The 15839-nt window shown below is 43.7% G+C and overlaps 1 protein-coding gene across 1 annotated transcript in view; it reads left to right on the forward strand.

Moving 5' to 3' along the window:
- BANK1 (B cell scaffold protein with ankyrin repeats 1) overlaps positions 1 to 15839 on the forward strand; it is a 2329074-nt gene that overhangs the window by 894815 nt on the left and 1418420 nt on the right. The window contains exon 6 of the mRNA XM_085636022.1: positions 333 to 453. Within this exon, the coding sequence (XP_085492148.1) occupies positions 333 to 453 (121 nt within the window). The remainder of the gene's footprint in view (positions 1 to 332; positions 454 to 15839) is intronic.

Consider the following 15839-nt stretch of genomic DNA (forward strand, 5'->3'; position numbering starts at 1 on the left):
GATTGTAGACAGCAGACCTACTTCTCGGGAGATTAATTACTGAGGAAGCAGACATTTTAACCTGACATTCACAGTGGTAACTTCTAATACATTTTTTAAAATTGTTAGCTAGGTCAAGAGAAGGGCTCATTAAGTAGATGCGATGTCTTCATTTCAGACCGGTAGAAAGTGTTCAAGGCTGCATTTTATGTCAGTGTGCACTTTAATCGAGATAGCTTAAATCCCGGCTCCGCATGGCTAACTGCTTCTGCCCTTTGGATATCGCCGTTCTGCGCATTGGGTGGTAATTCATCTAACATTTTACTGAAATATATTCCGTCTTTCCAATGCAGGCTTTTAATGTTGATTCACAAGAGAAGCTTGACGACATATTGACTAATTCTCTGCGGGGTAAGATGCCTGGAGGTGAAGTCTGCAACTTTTTGGAAGATGCTGTGGTCCAAAACCAAGACAGTGAGTTGTCCTTTTCACATGTCTTCAGGCTGCCTCAGAGTCGTGAAGTAGAAATGACTGTAATGTTTCAATGTGTGCTGTCATCTTTGTCGAGTGGAGGCAGAAGTTTGGTCAAGTCTCAAATCACATTCAGAGGTGGTATATGATATTTCTTTTTTATTTTATGTAAAACTTATTCATCGTCAGGATCACTCAGTTTATTCTGGACACTATATTCAATAAAATCGTACAAGCTGAAATTTAAAAGACAGAAACAAACTTAAAATCATTCCAGCAACAGCTGTACAATACAGGCATTTTGCAAGAATAGTCTTTATATTACATTAGAACAATGAAGGTTTTTCTAACGAGAATAGAAAGGGAAAGTCCTAATTATATTAAAGATAAAGAGGCAAATGGCATGCTCATGTAACCTGCTACTTTTTGTATAGAAGTCACGATACCCGGAAGGCTGCACTTCCCAGCAAAGCCTGGGTCATAAATTATAGTTTGGCTGGCAGTAAAACCACTAATCAGTCATAATCTTATTTTTTTTATTATAGAATTCACTAGTAAGTAACATTCACTTCTTGATGTGAAGACAGTTACACCCCATGAATAAAAAAGAAGAACAATATCAGAGGAAATCCAGAACAACTTATTTCGAATCCTTATAGAATACATTTTTTTCGAATCCTTAGGTGACTTATCAGGAATCACCAGGCACCTGGATGCTTGATATTCATATGCCTCCAGATGAGATGAAACCTTGGGAACAGCCAGGAGTTAGGGCAGTGACAGCTGCAAGAAAGAATCACGAATGTTTGTAATACAGTAAATTTAATGGGGAAGGAAAATAATCTGAAAAGATATAGACAGTGGAGGGATAATTTTTGCTTCTGTATCTTTACTAAAATCAGGACTTTCCTTTGTTATTCGAGCCAGGAAAATGTGCATTTCATCACAAGACCAGTGGCTCACATTATGATTGTTTACAGTACATGTATTTGTACCAGTATATGTTTTTAAAGAGATTAACAAATAAGGAAAGGATGTTCTAGGGGAGGCGGAACTTGCCTGGCTGCAATATGGCCACACTCTAGGTTAGCTCTGTGAGCCGTTGTTCCATCTGACTCAATCCTGCCCTCCAATTCAGCAGATTTCATTCCCCTGCGGCTGCCGATGTCCAGGGAGCAAGTGGCCAGCCGGGCGATAGGGAAAAACCGATGTATCGGAGCGGCAGGGCGGTGGGGCCATGCCCAGACTGAGTGCTGCGGCCTACATCCTGTCTGGCGCTGGGTGTGTGAGGCCTATCCTGCGGTGCTCGTGAACGTTGCGAGGTCCACCTCCACGCCTGCTGCTCCTGTGGCGCTGTTGGCCCACGCTTTGCCTGCATTCCTGATCCCCGTCATTGTCGTGGCACCGGAATGCTTTTCAGCCCCCCACCCCCAACTGTCGGTGATCCAGGGACGCCATCAGACCCGTGTCTGTTGCGGTAAGTGGTGGCAGTGACCCACACAACCCAGGGATTCCGTTCCACAAGACCATTGCTGCCTGAGACCTCTCTGCTCTCGATACTGCTGCAAGTGCCATTAAGTGTCCGAGGGAGTTGAGCGCTTTTTGTTATCGCGGGCTCCTGAGCTCCACTATTTGGGCCGAACACAGGGAAGTCTGATGTGCATGCCCCCTTTGTTCCTCGTCGCATATGATGGTCGCTAAGACTGCCGAGTTGGGGCTCTCTTGTTGCAATGGACTATTGGGCATAACTGCTGCGCCACACTGGGCTATCTGGGCTGGCTCCCCATGCTGAAGATGCAGTAAGAGGTACACCCTGTGATTGCAGCCCCCTTCAGTCAGCTGTGTAGACCGGCTCTTGAGACGTGTCCCTGGTACGATATTGAGTGGTTACTCCCTGCTACTTGGTGCACTAGGCGCGACTTGGTTTTACCTGTGGCCGCCGCCGTGGTTCCGCAGTGATCCCTGGGTCTTCAGTTGGACAGTCTCTTGCAAGATCGGGGTATGCTGGCTGGTTGTGCCCTGCGGTACTCCTGGCCTAGTTCTTTCGCTGGACCAGTATTTATCCCCTTTTACCTCCCTGGGTGCCGGCACTACACAAGTGGGTGGCGCATTCCAACTGGGAATTCTGGACATTTGTGGACTCATGGGGGCACTCACCCGCTTCCTGTATGCCGTCTATGCTTCGAACTCCTTCCCTTGGGCACACAGCAGCTGGCTGAGTGATCACAGAGAGATATGGACATCTGGTGATTACTGCTACAGCGGGGTGGCGCATTGGGGAGGGAGTACGTGATCCTTGCTTGCACAGCTGGTAGGGCCCTGTCCCCTCTGCTCAATCCCTTGCCAAGTCTGTGATGGGTCCTATTGATCTACATTGCTGGTATATCTCCCAAGTGGCCTCATGCTTCTAGTGGCAACATGGGCCACACTGAGAACTTGCAATCCGAGTTGCAATTTGAGCCTCGTAAGAACCCCAGGCAGCAAGAGACTGAGAAAAATGCCTCTGAGTCCGGGTCAGAGATGGGTGACAGCGCTACCGACACTGATCTAAAACAGATCCTTATGGCCGCAGCTAAGCCTAATGAAGATTGATGGGAAGATAGATGCCCTCTCCTTCAGAATGGACAGGATGTCTGAGAGGCTGGACAAACAGGCGGCAAGATTGGACACTATGGAGCAGAGGGCCTCAGGTGCGGAAGACACGCTGAACTCTTCTTTGAACTCTTCCGCTCAGTTGAAAAAACTGCTCCATTCAGTCGAGGAACAATCTGCGCATAGTGGGTATTGCGGAACCTTCTAACAGCCCAAATATGGAAACCTTCGTGGAACAATTGCTGGTAACACTCCTGGGCAAAGACACTTTTTCAAACATGTTCATTATTGAGCACGCCCATAGATCTCTTGCTCCCAGACCAGTCCCGGGTCACCCCTCACCTGATTTTCACCAGGGTGCTCAATTACAGAGACAGGGATTCCGCACTAAAGAAATAAGATATGAAGGCACAGAGATTTCCATCTACCTTTATTTCACACAAGCTGTTCAGGAAGCGCTGCGTCAATTTGTCCGGGTTTAGCGGAAACTGCGTGACCTGAATTTAGAATACAATATGATCTACCCAGCAAAACTTAGGGCGCGCGCTGATGTGAAATTTCACAACTTTAATGACTCTAAATAGGTTCTCCAGTTCCTGAAGAGAGGAGAGAGTGGCAAACGTGGTGGGGAATCTTCAAAAACCCGCTCCTCCGTTGACGATTATTCTCCAGACCCTGAAGAACAGTAAACTCCACTTAGTGTGTCTTAGCTTTTTGATATATGATAGAGGTTCTCCCTCATTCGGGAGAAGATGTGAGTGGGAAGCTCAGTTAAGTTATCCTTTCTGGGGTTTAATGGTAGCACTGTCACTGTTTATGCCGAATCATATTATGCCACATATAAACTATCAGTATTGGAGATGCTAACAGTTGTATAGGCTCTGATACCTAACTGTCGATGCTTAGTAGGCAACATCTGCCCCGGCATGTCACCCACCCTCGACACCTGTTTTTTTAATGTTATCGAATGTATGTTTTGCGGTATCGTTTCATGTTTATGGGTGGGGGGTTGTGGGATCGACTATGCCGTGTTGGGGTCTGCATAGCGTGGGAGGGGAGCGGGGGGGGGGGGGTGGTCCTTTAACGCACCAAGCACATTTCAGGGCACCTTGAATCTAGGTAAACACATTGCAATGAAGTATGACACGAGGAGTGGCTGCAAAGGGTACATGGGTTGTGAATTCCACACATGATGACCAAGTTGATTAAAGTCTGGACATGGAACGTCTGGGGCCTTAATGATCATCGTAAGCTGAGGAGCGTTGTTGTCTTATTGAAAAGACACCATGTAGACATAGCAATGATTCAGGAAACCTATCTTACCCCCCCAGAATAAGATGCTCACTAAACGGCGATTGCAGGGCCTTTTTCCGGCAGCTGGTTTTACTCCACATCCTAGGGGGGTTCTTATTTGGGTTAACCCAAAGTCCGACATGTCCTTGCACGAAGAAGAGGAAGATCCCAATGGTAGGTTTGTAGTGGCCTGCTGTCAGGCTGAGGGATTTAGCGTTCGGTTAGTTAACATATATGGACCCAATTATGATGATGCACAGTTCTTTCAGACCTTGGCGGCCCACCAACTCAATACCAATGAGTTGCTGCAGATGTGGGGGGGAGATTTTAATTGTGTATTAGATCCCAGAAAAGATAGGTTGCGATGGCTCCCGAGGAAACCTGCAGCAACAGCCAGCGCTGTCGCAGTACTCATGGAACAACTGGGGCTGGCTGATGTTTGAAGACAGTGACCGTCGGCCTCCCCGGGATACACTCACTACTCTGTCCCACATGACACCCACACCAGAATAGGTTACTGGATGATTTCTAGAAGCCTGGTTCCTCAGGTGTCGTGTTGTGAACCCCCTCCCCAGGACTTATTCCGACCACTTTCCAGTGCAGCTGATATTGACGGTCCCCAAAGTTAGACACGCCCGTTCACATGGATGCTCCCGTAGGACTCCCTACTTTATCAGGTCTTTCACTCAGAAATGGCTACAGCCATTGACACATTTTTTAAAGAGAATATGGGTTTGGTCCCTGCCTTCACAACAGTCTGGGAGATCTTTAAGGTTTTTATAAGAGGAGAGACTATAGCTAAACATGCAGGTGTTCCTAGGTCTATATAAAACAAGCTCACTAAACTTGAAGCGGACATCGCTGCTGTAGAAAAAGAGCACCAGTTGACGGGCCATACTGAGACATTAAATATGATCAAGGTGCTATTCGAGGAATACCTGGACACAGCCGATAGTGAAGTCAAGCACTTAGATAAATATGCCACAGCACATGTCTATGGGGAGGGTGAACGCCCGGGTTCCCTTTTAGCTAAATTACGGCGCCCCCTTAGGGATACTAACTCTATAGTCGAAGTAATGGGTGAAGATGGGAATATGATATATGATTCTAAAGGCATTGTGGACAGATTCAGCAGACATTATGCCGAGTTTTATAGGTCTCGGATCCCTCCCGTCAGTACGGCTATTGAAGAATATCTATCACATATCCATCTTGTGTGGCTCACAGACTCCCATAGGGAACATCTTATGGCTCCCCTAGACCCCAGGAAAATCAGGGTCCCTTTGTCATCAATGAAAAGTGGGCCCGTTCCGGGTTCTGATGAACTGACAATTTGCCTTTTATAAAGCTTTTCAAGATCTTCTAATCCCACACTTAGTTACCTTATTCGAAGAGATGACAGAGAGTAAGTTAATGCCCCCATCAATGTGTGAGGCAGTGATCATTACTCTTCTAAAACCTGGCAAAACCCTCAGCTACTGCTTGTCATACCTGGCCAATCGCATCTCTTCACTTCTTCCAGGCCTAGTGGGCTCCAAGCAAGCTGAATTTGTACCGGGACGCAACCTAACGTCTAACCTTTGTACTCTTTTCGCTGCAATTCAGCACATCAACACTAAAATCAATGCAGCTGAGGTGTTCTTGGATGCCAAAAAGGCTTTCAATTTGGTTGAATGACTTTTTATGGAAATGGTACTCAGGCGGGTGGGGGTGGGTGAGGTCTTCCTACAGTTGGTTAAAGTCCTATATGAAGCCCGTGTGCTAGAGTTAGGCTGGGAAATTTGCTGTCGGCCCCGATACCCATCTCTAGGGGCACTCGGCTGGGATGCCCCTTATCCCCCTTTTGTATGCTTTAGCGTCTGAGCCATTGCTGTGCGCACCTAGGGACTACCATAGTCACAGGGGGGTGCGCTTCCCTGGTTATCAGTTAATAGTTTCCGCATACGCAGAAGACCTGCTATTATACACCAGGGACCTTTCCACCCACCTTACTCCTGTCTTGGACAAAGTGGTCCAGTTTGGGCAACCGTCAGGGCTAAACATTAATTGGAATAAGTCCTTGATTTGTCCATTGACTTCATCTACACTCCCTTCTGCCATGCAGTTCCCTTTGACCTGGACAGCAGAGTATGTACGATAGCTAGGAATTCAGATCCACACTGACTCAGATGTAGTATTGGTCGACAATTACAGGAAAGTACTTGACAAACTTAAAGAGGATGTGACTAGATGGATACGACTGCCTCTCTCACTGCTGGGTCGCGTCTCACTAATGAAGATGGTTGTCTTTCCAAGACAGCTTTTTCTGTTTCAGAATATACCCATGGTGCTCCAGCAACCCATATTCACTAAATTAAGGTCCCTCATGGTAAAGTTAGCCTGGGTAGGCAAACAACCATGGGTAAAATAGGACACTCTCACTTTACCATATTCTTTGGGCGGCCTTAATGCCCAAGATTTAGAGCTCTATTACAGAGCAGCACAGTGTTCCCATGCCTCAGACTGGCTGCATTGCCCCACCTCCTCCCTGCATGTAGATATAGAGATAATTGCTGCTGGGTCTGACACTCTCTCACAGGCCCTATTCAGGAAGCCAGCACGTAGGCCAGTATTACAGACTCCATTAATGCCACTACACATGCTTGGCGTAACCTGTTGGACAGACAGGCAGGCGCTATCTTTCTTGACGCTTTTAGAGTGGTGCACCTGGCTCCCTCCCACAATAGACAGCAGGGTAATCCAAGCTATTAGTAAAGTTAATGCCACTGTGGTAGGAGACCTCTTCGTGGGGGGTGAATTCCGGAGTTGGGAGTAGCTGACGGCAAACGGCCCCAGCTCTACATTGTTGGTACATTTTCAATATTTACGATTACAGCACACTCTTAAAACACTTTTAGGCAACTCCTTGCAGGAGCCTCCAGAAGTACTCACCCTCTCCTACGTCATTAAGACCCCTTTTCCCTCCAAAAAAGCCTTGAGAATATATAACAGCACTCAAGCAAATAGATCGGTTCAGTTCTCTAAACCAAGACAGGACTGGCAAAGGGACCTGGCCCGGGTGATAGATAACAAGGAGTGGCAATATTGTTGCAAGATGAAGAAAAAGATATCGAGGAATAAATTCATTAATAGAACATACTACACCTCAGTACATTTATATAGATTTGGTTTGCGTGAGACAGCCTCCTGTTCGCGATGCCTGGAGCCGATGGCAGATTTCATGCATCTCGCCTGGTATTGTCCTTGCATATCGGAGTATGGTGGGAAAGTATTTCAGAAAAGAAACGATATTGCCGGACTTACACTGTCCCCGGATCCGTTCTTAGCTCCCCTAGGTTATAACAAACTTATTGATGAAGTTTGCAGAAGACTGGTTGGATGGCACTGCTCCTAGCGAAGAGACGGATTGCTATGACATGGGGTAGGGTCCCGATCCCCACTATTGAGGATTGGACAAGCGATATGATTTATTGCAATATGCAGTCAGACTCATATGGCGAACTCCTCCCCGTGCAATCCAGGCCAAAATCTTATTGGAGTGCATTCCAACAGTACTTGATAGGCAAAGAAACAGGTGAACCAGAGGGAGATGATGACGATAATGAACATTAATGTAATGATATGATTGTTTGCAGGTGAAATTTGAGTTTTGCCCCGGTGTGGCCATGAGTGTCACACTAGCACGATATGTGGTGCTTGTACGTTACAGATTCAACTTAGTACCTTTCTCTGTTCATTGCCTTGATATAAGTCATGATGTGCTATGTGTTATATGCGGTGCTTTTTTGTTTGCCAAATTGCCCTGTAATCACATCTTGATGATGCTTTGCATAGTTGTATTACGTTAGTAAAATCAATAAAGAATATTAAAAAAAATAAAAAAGGAAAGGATGTTCTGAAGTGAGCAGACTTCACTTTATATATTCTTCAATGCCAATCTACCCTAGGCTTTGGACAAAGAAAATAACAAATGTCAGCAGTACCGGAAGCGTTCTTTATGCATCTGGTAAGAGAAAAGAAGACCCCTAAATGAGAATACTGTCTCAAATGGAGCTCTTTCATTAGAAACTTCTTCTAAGGGAAATCAAGCAGATTGGTGAGGTTAGTTTTGCAATGATAGAGAATCATTGTCGGGGTATGTTTAGAACAACCCCAGATCTGGTTTAACAACCCATGAAAGGGTATAAACGGTTTTACTGGGTGTGATATCTGGTATCCAGCCGTAATTTACAGACTAAGGGCTTGATTTAGAGTTCGGCAGACAGGTTACTCTGTCACAACGGTGACGGATATCCCATCCAGTGAAATATAAATCCCATAATATACTATGAGATTTATATTTCGACGGATGGGATATATGTCACCGTTGTGATGGGGTAACCAGTCTGCCGAAAACTATACCAGGCCCTAAGTGATAACACCATAGTAATCTGTCCTCAAAAATCTCAGGGTTAGCAGACTATCTCATTTCTAGCCATTAATAGTCCTGAAAGTTTTATCCTGAGATGCCAGTGAGTCTACACAATTCAGAAGGAAAGTGTTATTTGCTTAAACTAGCTAGCAATTCCTTTTCACACACCAACCAACACCCAAGCAAGCCAAGCTGTCCTGTATGTTTTGAATGTAGCCAGGGCCCAGGAATATTTAATGTGGCTAGCAGCTGAATTTAAACTGCCTGCCAGTGACGAACAAGAACAGAAAGATTCAAAGCCAGCAACTGTAGATTTGTGTACAGGATCAGACTGTGATTTTTTAATGGGGGATCTTAGGGTAAGGTAAGGGTGAAATAGAATCAATGTGCTGTGTTTCTTCTCACAAAATGATGACCAAGAATGATGTGAGTAAGAATGTCTTTATTCCTGATCTATTTTCACCAACTGTCCCAGGGCAGCTCCTGGTCCCAACTGTACAAGCCTGGACCTTCCCTGGCCAAGTTCCAGAACTGACCATTGCAGTTCTAAAGCATGACCATAACACATTGCAGGAGGGACTAGGAACATTTTTAAGGAAATATTGGAGCCAGGTCTGAGCCTTTCCAGAGTGGGGAAGTGAGAACCACTAAGGGCTTGGCTTCCATCTATGAATCTGAGCCAGGCATGTGGAGATCATGACAAAAGGAGGAAAAACATAAATGTTACTGGTTAACATAAAAAGAAGTCTGTAGCTACAGCAAGAGGATACTATACATTTTTTTGGGCTCTTGTCATCTTCTTAATAGGCAGCATGATCAGTCTGATACAAATAGTGTACAGTTGTGATCAATGCCATGTGCTGGCATAACATACAACAGTAAAATGTTAAACTCACTGTGATAGCCAATAACAATTCTCAGTTTCTAGTACTCTTATATCCTGTGTTTGCCATCTCAAAATGTCAAAGGGGGCCGCCCATGCTGGGACCATCTACGTCTCTGTCAATTGCATTTGCCCAACAAACATCATCTTCAGGTGGAGTAGTGGTATATCATTAAATTAATCATCGTGATGCATACAGCCTATCATGTCGGGTGTTATTTGCATACCGTCACTTCTCTGTGATATATACAATGCTATGAGTTATGTGTATTTTTCTGCATTTCACAGTGGTCTGTCATTCAGTCTCACTAATGCTGTCCTACACTATCACTCAGGCATTGCTCCCTCCTTGAATTCTGTATGACGTTAGTGTAGTGTCCTCTGCCTCCCCCATTTGTGAAATTCCTTCTTTATTGTGTTATCTGTAGCATCATATCACTTTTCCATTGCATGGCAATTTCATCTAGGGCACTAATATAGCATCTAAGAGAATATCTTGTATTTGTGGTCAGTGAATTATGTGCGATACTGTCTGTTAAATGATTTCAATTTTAATCTAGCATTTTTAGATTTCTCTTTACAGTACACTATAACCCTTTGCAATTACACACCTGCTAGGTCATCCGCCAAGTCTGTGGTCCATGCCTTCCTCATTGGTTGTGTGGTCATCCCAGTAATTTCTTTCAACCACTTTTGAGTATAATTCTCACCACTGTGAGTGTTTTGTGTTCTTCTGTCTCTGTTGGCCATACATGTTTGATTGAATGGACCTTGTCACCAAAATTTGAATTTGCGGTATGAGACGTACTGCCAGCAGTATGTGAAATGTGTGTAGAGATCCTCCTTCACAGAGATCACCTGTAGTCAGTACTCCTACTTCTTCCAATGCTGTCCTAGCCACTCTATCAGTTTGATGAGCTCCAACAAGCTCCAGAGTGGGAAAGGCAGCATATATGCTGTTCACAGTGTTGTGTCATATTCACCAATACCAGCAGATGCTGACTTATACGACATTTTGAGGATACAAGCATAATTAGTGAAGCACTCTCTATCAGCCCATGCATGTATTGTACCTCCTTGTCTCTGGGGTCGGTAAGCCATCACACCACCCCTTAAAATGTTGCCACCTAGTAAAAAGGATCCATATTAGGCACACTGAAAGCTCCAAACATGTTTGGGAATTGTGATTTGTTGAGGGAAATCTTTGTGCGCTCTATGCTATGCTCGTCAGTGTAATAATGGTATCTATGTATTGGCATGCTGTAGGCACAGTGAAATTGCACTAAAGAAATGTAAGAAGTGAGGGAATAACACCATTTTAGTGATAGCTATCATTTCCACAACCAAGAATTGGAATTTGCTTTTGAAGGATGCCTATTCTTTGTTCTATGTCGGCGTATTTTTTCCGCAGTGAGGGCTTCGTCTGTCCGATATATCTACACACATCTATATTTGAAGGTTGTTGGGTCTCATGTCAATAGCAGTGCAGGCTGGACCATCAGGTCTAGTTCCTGTGGCAGTTTCAAAAGTAATGAACACAATTTTCCAGTGTTCATTCTCACACACACACAACGCTCTCAACTCAAAATCCTTTCGCTGAATCAATGACAGTCACAATCCCTTTCTCATGTCCCTGAGGAAGAGCAGCGAATTGTCTGCGTATATTTATATGATGTGCAAATACTGTCTCATCTTAATGCCCATGACTGCACTTTTCCATCAGATTGTTGATGCCAGAGGCTCCATTGTCAGTGCAAAGAGCAAAGAGGACGGAGCACCCCTATTGTGTTCACCTATGTATGGGAAAAAGCCTCAAAGATTACTTTCACCGTTTTGGCACAGTTGAACAAGCTGGAGCATAGTAATTTGCTCTGCATTTTTATGTCAGGACCGTATCGCATTTTGAGGAGAACTGTTAATAAATAGTCTCAGCTGAGGGACTCAAATGCCTTCTCCATGTTAACCGACACCACTGCTGTTAGCTCTCCCTCTCTGGTGTAATCCTTCATTACATGAATGAGGCACTCGACGTTTACCACTGTATTTATTTGCTGAATAAAGCCTGTCTCGTCTGGGTGCACCAGTTTGGGCAGCAGGAGCGTTATCCTGGCACCAAAACTTTACTCAGGATTTTGCAATCCAGGTTCACAAGCAATAGTAGCCTATTCAAGGACCTCTAGCGGGTACCTCTCTGGCTTGGGCAATGTAACTATGATAGACTCCCTACTATTTAGTTGGAGCCTTCCACTCTCTCTCAATGGCTGATATTTCCCTATGAGCCTAGGGATCAATAGAGGGCTCTATGTTTAATAAAACTCCAATTGTAGCCCTTTGCTCCCCAGGTTTTCACCCTTGACCAAATCCCAGATTGCAATATTGGCCTCCTTCAGAGTCAGTGTTGCATCTCAAGTCATGATCTAAAGCCATGATTTTTTCATCTGTCAATGTTCAAATTTCTGTCTCATCAACTTACCTTTCTAGGTTATGGGCTTCTATGTTGGAAGGCGAAATGTGCATCCTTAACTCCCTCATTACATCATAGATCTCATTTTGAGATCTCACCATTCTCCGATTGGTTGTCTGAAGAGCTGCTCCTGGGGTATATGGGTATGTGTTTTCTTTGTGTTCAGAATCCAGGCAAGAAAATGGTCTGCTTTGCCTCCTTCGGCCTGTTGTCCATGTAGATACTGTTTATGGCCAAACAGGCTCAGGTACTCTGTCACTTCTCTCTGGCCAGCCTGTTGTAATACTAACAGGAGGCTGCATGCTGTAGAAACACGCTGGAGACTACAGGTTTTCTGTAGGTTATTTAGCCAATATAGAGATAACACTTGGAGTAGTAGATGGATAAGTGTAAGGCAGTATAAAGGTGCACTAGGAACAGAGACACACACTGTGCTCTGCCCGATCCTCACTAGCTCCCCAACTGTCCTTTAGGATTCTTCTTTATTCTGTAAGATCCATATACTCTCCAAGAGAAAGATGTATGTAGGTTAATAGGACACTTCCCTAGTATTATGGGCTTCTTGGCAACTGACTCACACAGAAAACATTCCATACTTACTATTCCATTCATGCATCATCCTGCAAGGTGAGTAGTGACACAGAACATTGGAGATAGATGTAAAATATCCCCTTTGCGCTGGGCCCTCACCTTGATGATCCACTGACCATTCATGACCTGTACTCCATGCTGTCTCACAGCATGTGGACTTTAACAGACTCCTCCCCAAGGCCCAGTTCCAATCTGTTCCGACTCAACCCCTATTAACCATATCCTACTTTTTCTTTGTCAGCCTCCTAGACAACAGCAAATACATAGGTAGGTGGTTATTCTCGTGTGTGTTTCCAGTCTTACACCCATGTCTATTGACATGCTGCCACAATTGGGCAGTCTTGAACAAGTATTCTCTGTTTTCTCACTAAGAAAATGGTATATGTTCACCATTCCTAAAGTTGCTGCACCTCCTGTCCGAGAGGGTCCTTTGGCATGGGTATGACAACAGGTGGGGAGAATGAACCTCTGTCTGAGGCTTCTTCATGTTGGTGATCACTGTGTTATCCACTGAGGAGTCTTAGATGTCCTTAGATAGCTATGCTTGCCATATTGCAACCCGTGTCAGTGTTCTCTGTGGTTGGCTATGGTATATTCTTCTGTAACTATGTACAGGTCCTCTGTTTCTTTTTTTGCATTGTTTCTGCTTTCAAGAAATGGTCCATGGCCTATTTGTCTACCCATTCTCTTGCTTCGTTTGAGTCAATGAAGAAGTGCAATATTGTCCCATGCACTACCTTCAACTTGTCAGGAAATAGGAGCAATGTATTTTAGGTTCAGCCATCGGAGGACTCTTTTTACTACTAAGACTGAATTTGCAGTACTGTTGAACCAAGATTCTTTTGTCTGAGAAAGGAACACCTTGGTGCCTTGGATTTGAAAGGGTACGTTTTGGTGTACCAGTTGCTGCAGATTGTGGCTGTGTCTGCAATGTAACCGTTAGGCCACAACTGGTTACGATTGTTTCCCAGGTTTAGACGGACAAATCTCAAGTATGGTCCTGCATCTCCGCATCTGCCTTTGCAGGTCCTGTATTAGTGGAGATATTTTTTGATGGTTGCTTCAAAATCCACAACTGTGAATATCTTCTGCAGGTCATATGGAGGTCAGGCTGAGGTTGACAGACAGACACCATGTCAATCCTTGATGCCAGTGGCGCACGTCTACACTGTTGTTAATAGGACATCATCTAGTTTATCTGTTTGGGAAGCACTTCCATCAGATTGATCATCTGCTTGTTTAGGTGAGTTTTGTAATGCCATTGCATTGAGAGTCTCTTTTTAGGAAGGCATTAAAGGCTTCAATGTTTTAGGCTTGTCTACATTGTGTCTGTAGCATCACATAACTGTTTAGGGCACAATGGGTTGCACATGTTCCATTGCATTGTTGGTCATGACTTTGCATGTGGATGATTTGGTTGTATTGAGCACTCATGCATCATTTGGTGCCCCTGGTTGATGGTGTATCTTTTGGGCTTAACAACCTTAGTCAGTTTAGGTCCAGGGTCATTGATTATTGTGCGTCTAAATGTGCCCCATTTTGATCGTTGAGTGTGGTTCACCCCTAATATCTTTTCTGTCAGCACACTGACTTTAGATTTACATTCCTCTGGTGCCATCTTGAATACATGGTGGAAGGAGGGCAGAGTCACCAAATTATGGGATTTCGGGCAGCAGGTCTACTAAGGATCGCTGCTCATAAGCTATTTTTCACTCACTTGACCACCACTACCCACACCCATTCACAAACCACAGACCACCCCATGAGTATTTCCAAACATTTATTTATAAACAGTCACTACTTGTGCAGCTGGGTTACTTTCAAAGTAAAGCAAAAAAATATCAGTGAAAATAAAGTTCTATTGTTCCAACTACTGTTAGGGTATATTATAGGGTATATATTTGTTAGTTCAATTCATACGGCATGATTTTATAGAGTCCCAAAATCACCAATGGTTAATGCCAAGGCAAGTACTTGATCACTCAAAAAATGTTAAACAAAAGGCTATTGGGAGGAACTTCATGATGGATATGGAGCATTGGGTCTTAGAATGTTAAATGGTAGATTTGAGTCAGATACACTCCCCAGCGTGGTCATTTCAGTCTCACCAGTATAAATCTAGAATAGACTATACTATGGTTTCTGTAAATATCTTTGACAAAATTACCTCATATCACTCAAAAAAGGTATTTGAAAGTGACCATAGTCAAAAAATAGTACAAGTGAAATTGCTAGGATCGAAACATCAAAATTACTTAACCATGCACGGTCAGATTTGCACTTCTAATTATAGAAAACTTACATGGGAAACAAATAATATGGACACCACGATGAAAAAGGCACGAGAACTAATTAAAAAATGTTTTAAAGATAGCACTGTATTGTCTGTAATTTATCAATGGGAAAATTTTACACAAAAAATAGTTGCACCATACGATATTTCTCCTCATGTTAAAAAAATCACACTGTCCAAAGGAAAAAAAACAATACTTTTATCAATTTCCCATATACAGTTAAAAAGATCAGACGGACCCGTAATAGACTTAGGAAACAGCTAAATAAGTACCCAAATGATGAAGATATACAAATAAAATTAAAAAATGCCAGCAATGAATTGAGAAAATAAATTTGGAATGAAAAAGATAAAGTTAATCAGGAATTGTGGGCAGAAATCTTCTCTGCCAGTAATCAAGCGAACTCAAGGGAGTTTTGGAAAGTGATTAACGGATTAACCAGGCCAAATAAATCTGTAGTCACATCCTCCTTAAGTGAAGAGGAATGGTCCATATATCTTATAAAAATCCTAAATCCTAATAAAGAAGTGAATATTGAGGAACACAAATCGATTACTAAAGAAAACAAACACTTAATGACAGATAAGATCGATGTAGAATGTGACGCAGAAATTTATATTACAGAAACCCAAGTCGCAAAATTAATAAAGAACCAAAAATATGGAGCACCGGGACCAAATGGCATTCCGTTTTCTCTTTACAAAGAAGCACCAGATTACTGGGCTATATATTTGACAAAGGTATTTAATGAAGTCATACGAACATGGATGGTTCCAAAATCATGGAGAGGTTCATTGATATCTCCAATTTTTAAAAAAGGAAATTGGCAATAACCGGAGAATTACCGCCTGACTAGTGATT

This window comes from Triturus cristatus, chromosome 2_1 (genome assembly GCF_964204655.1).
Source record: "Triturus cristatus chromosome 2_1, aTriCri1.1, whole genome shotgun sequence".
Taxonomy (NCBI): domain Eukaryota; kingdom Metazoa; phylum Chordata; class Amphibia; order Caudata; family Salamandridae; genus Triturus; species Triturus cristatus.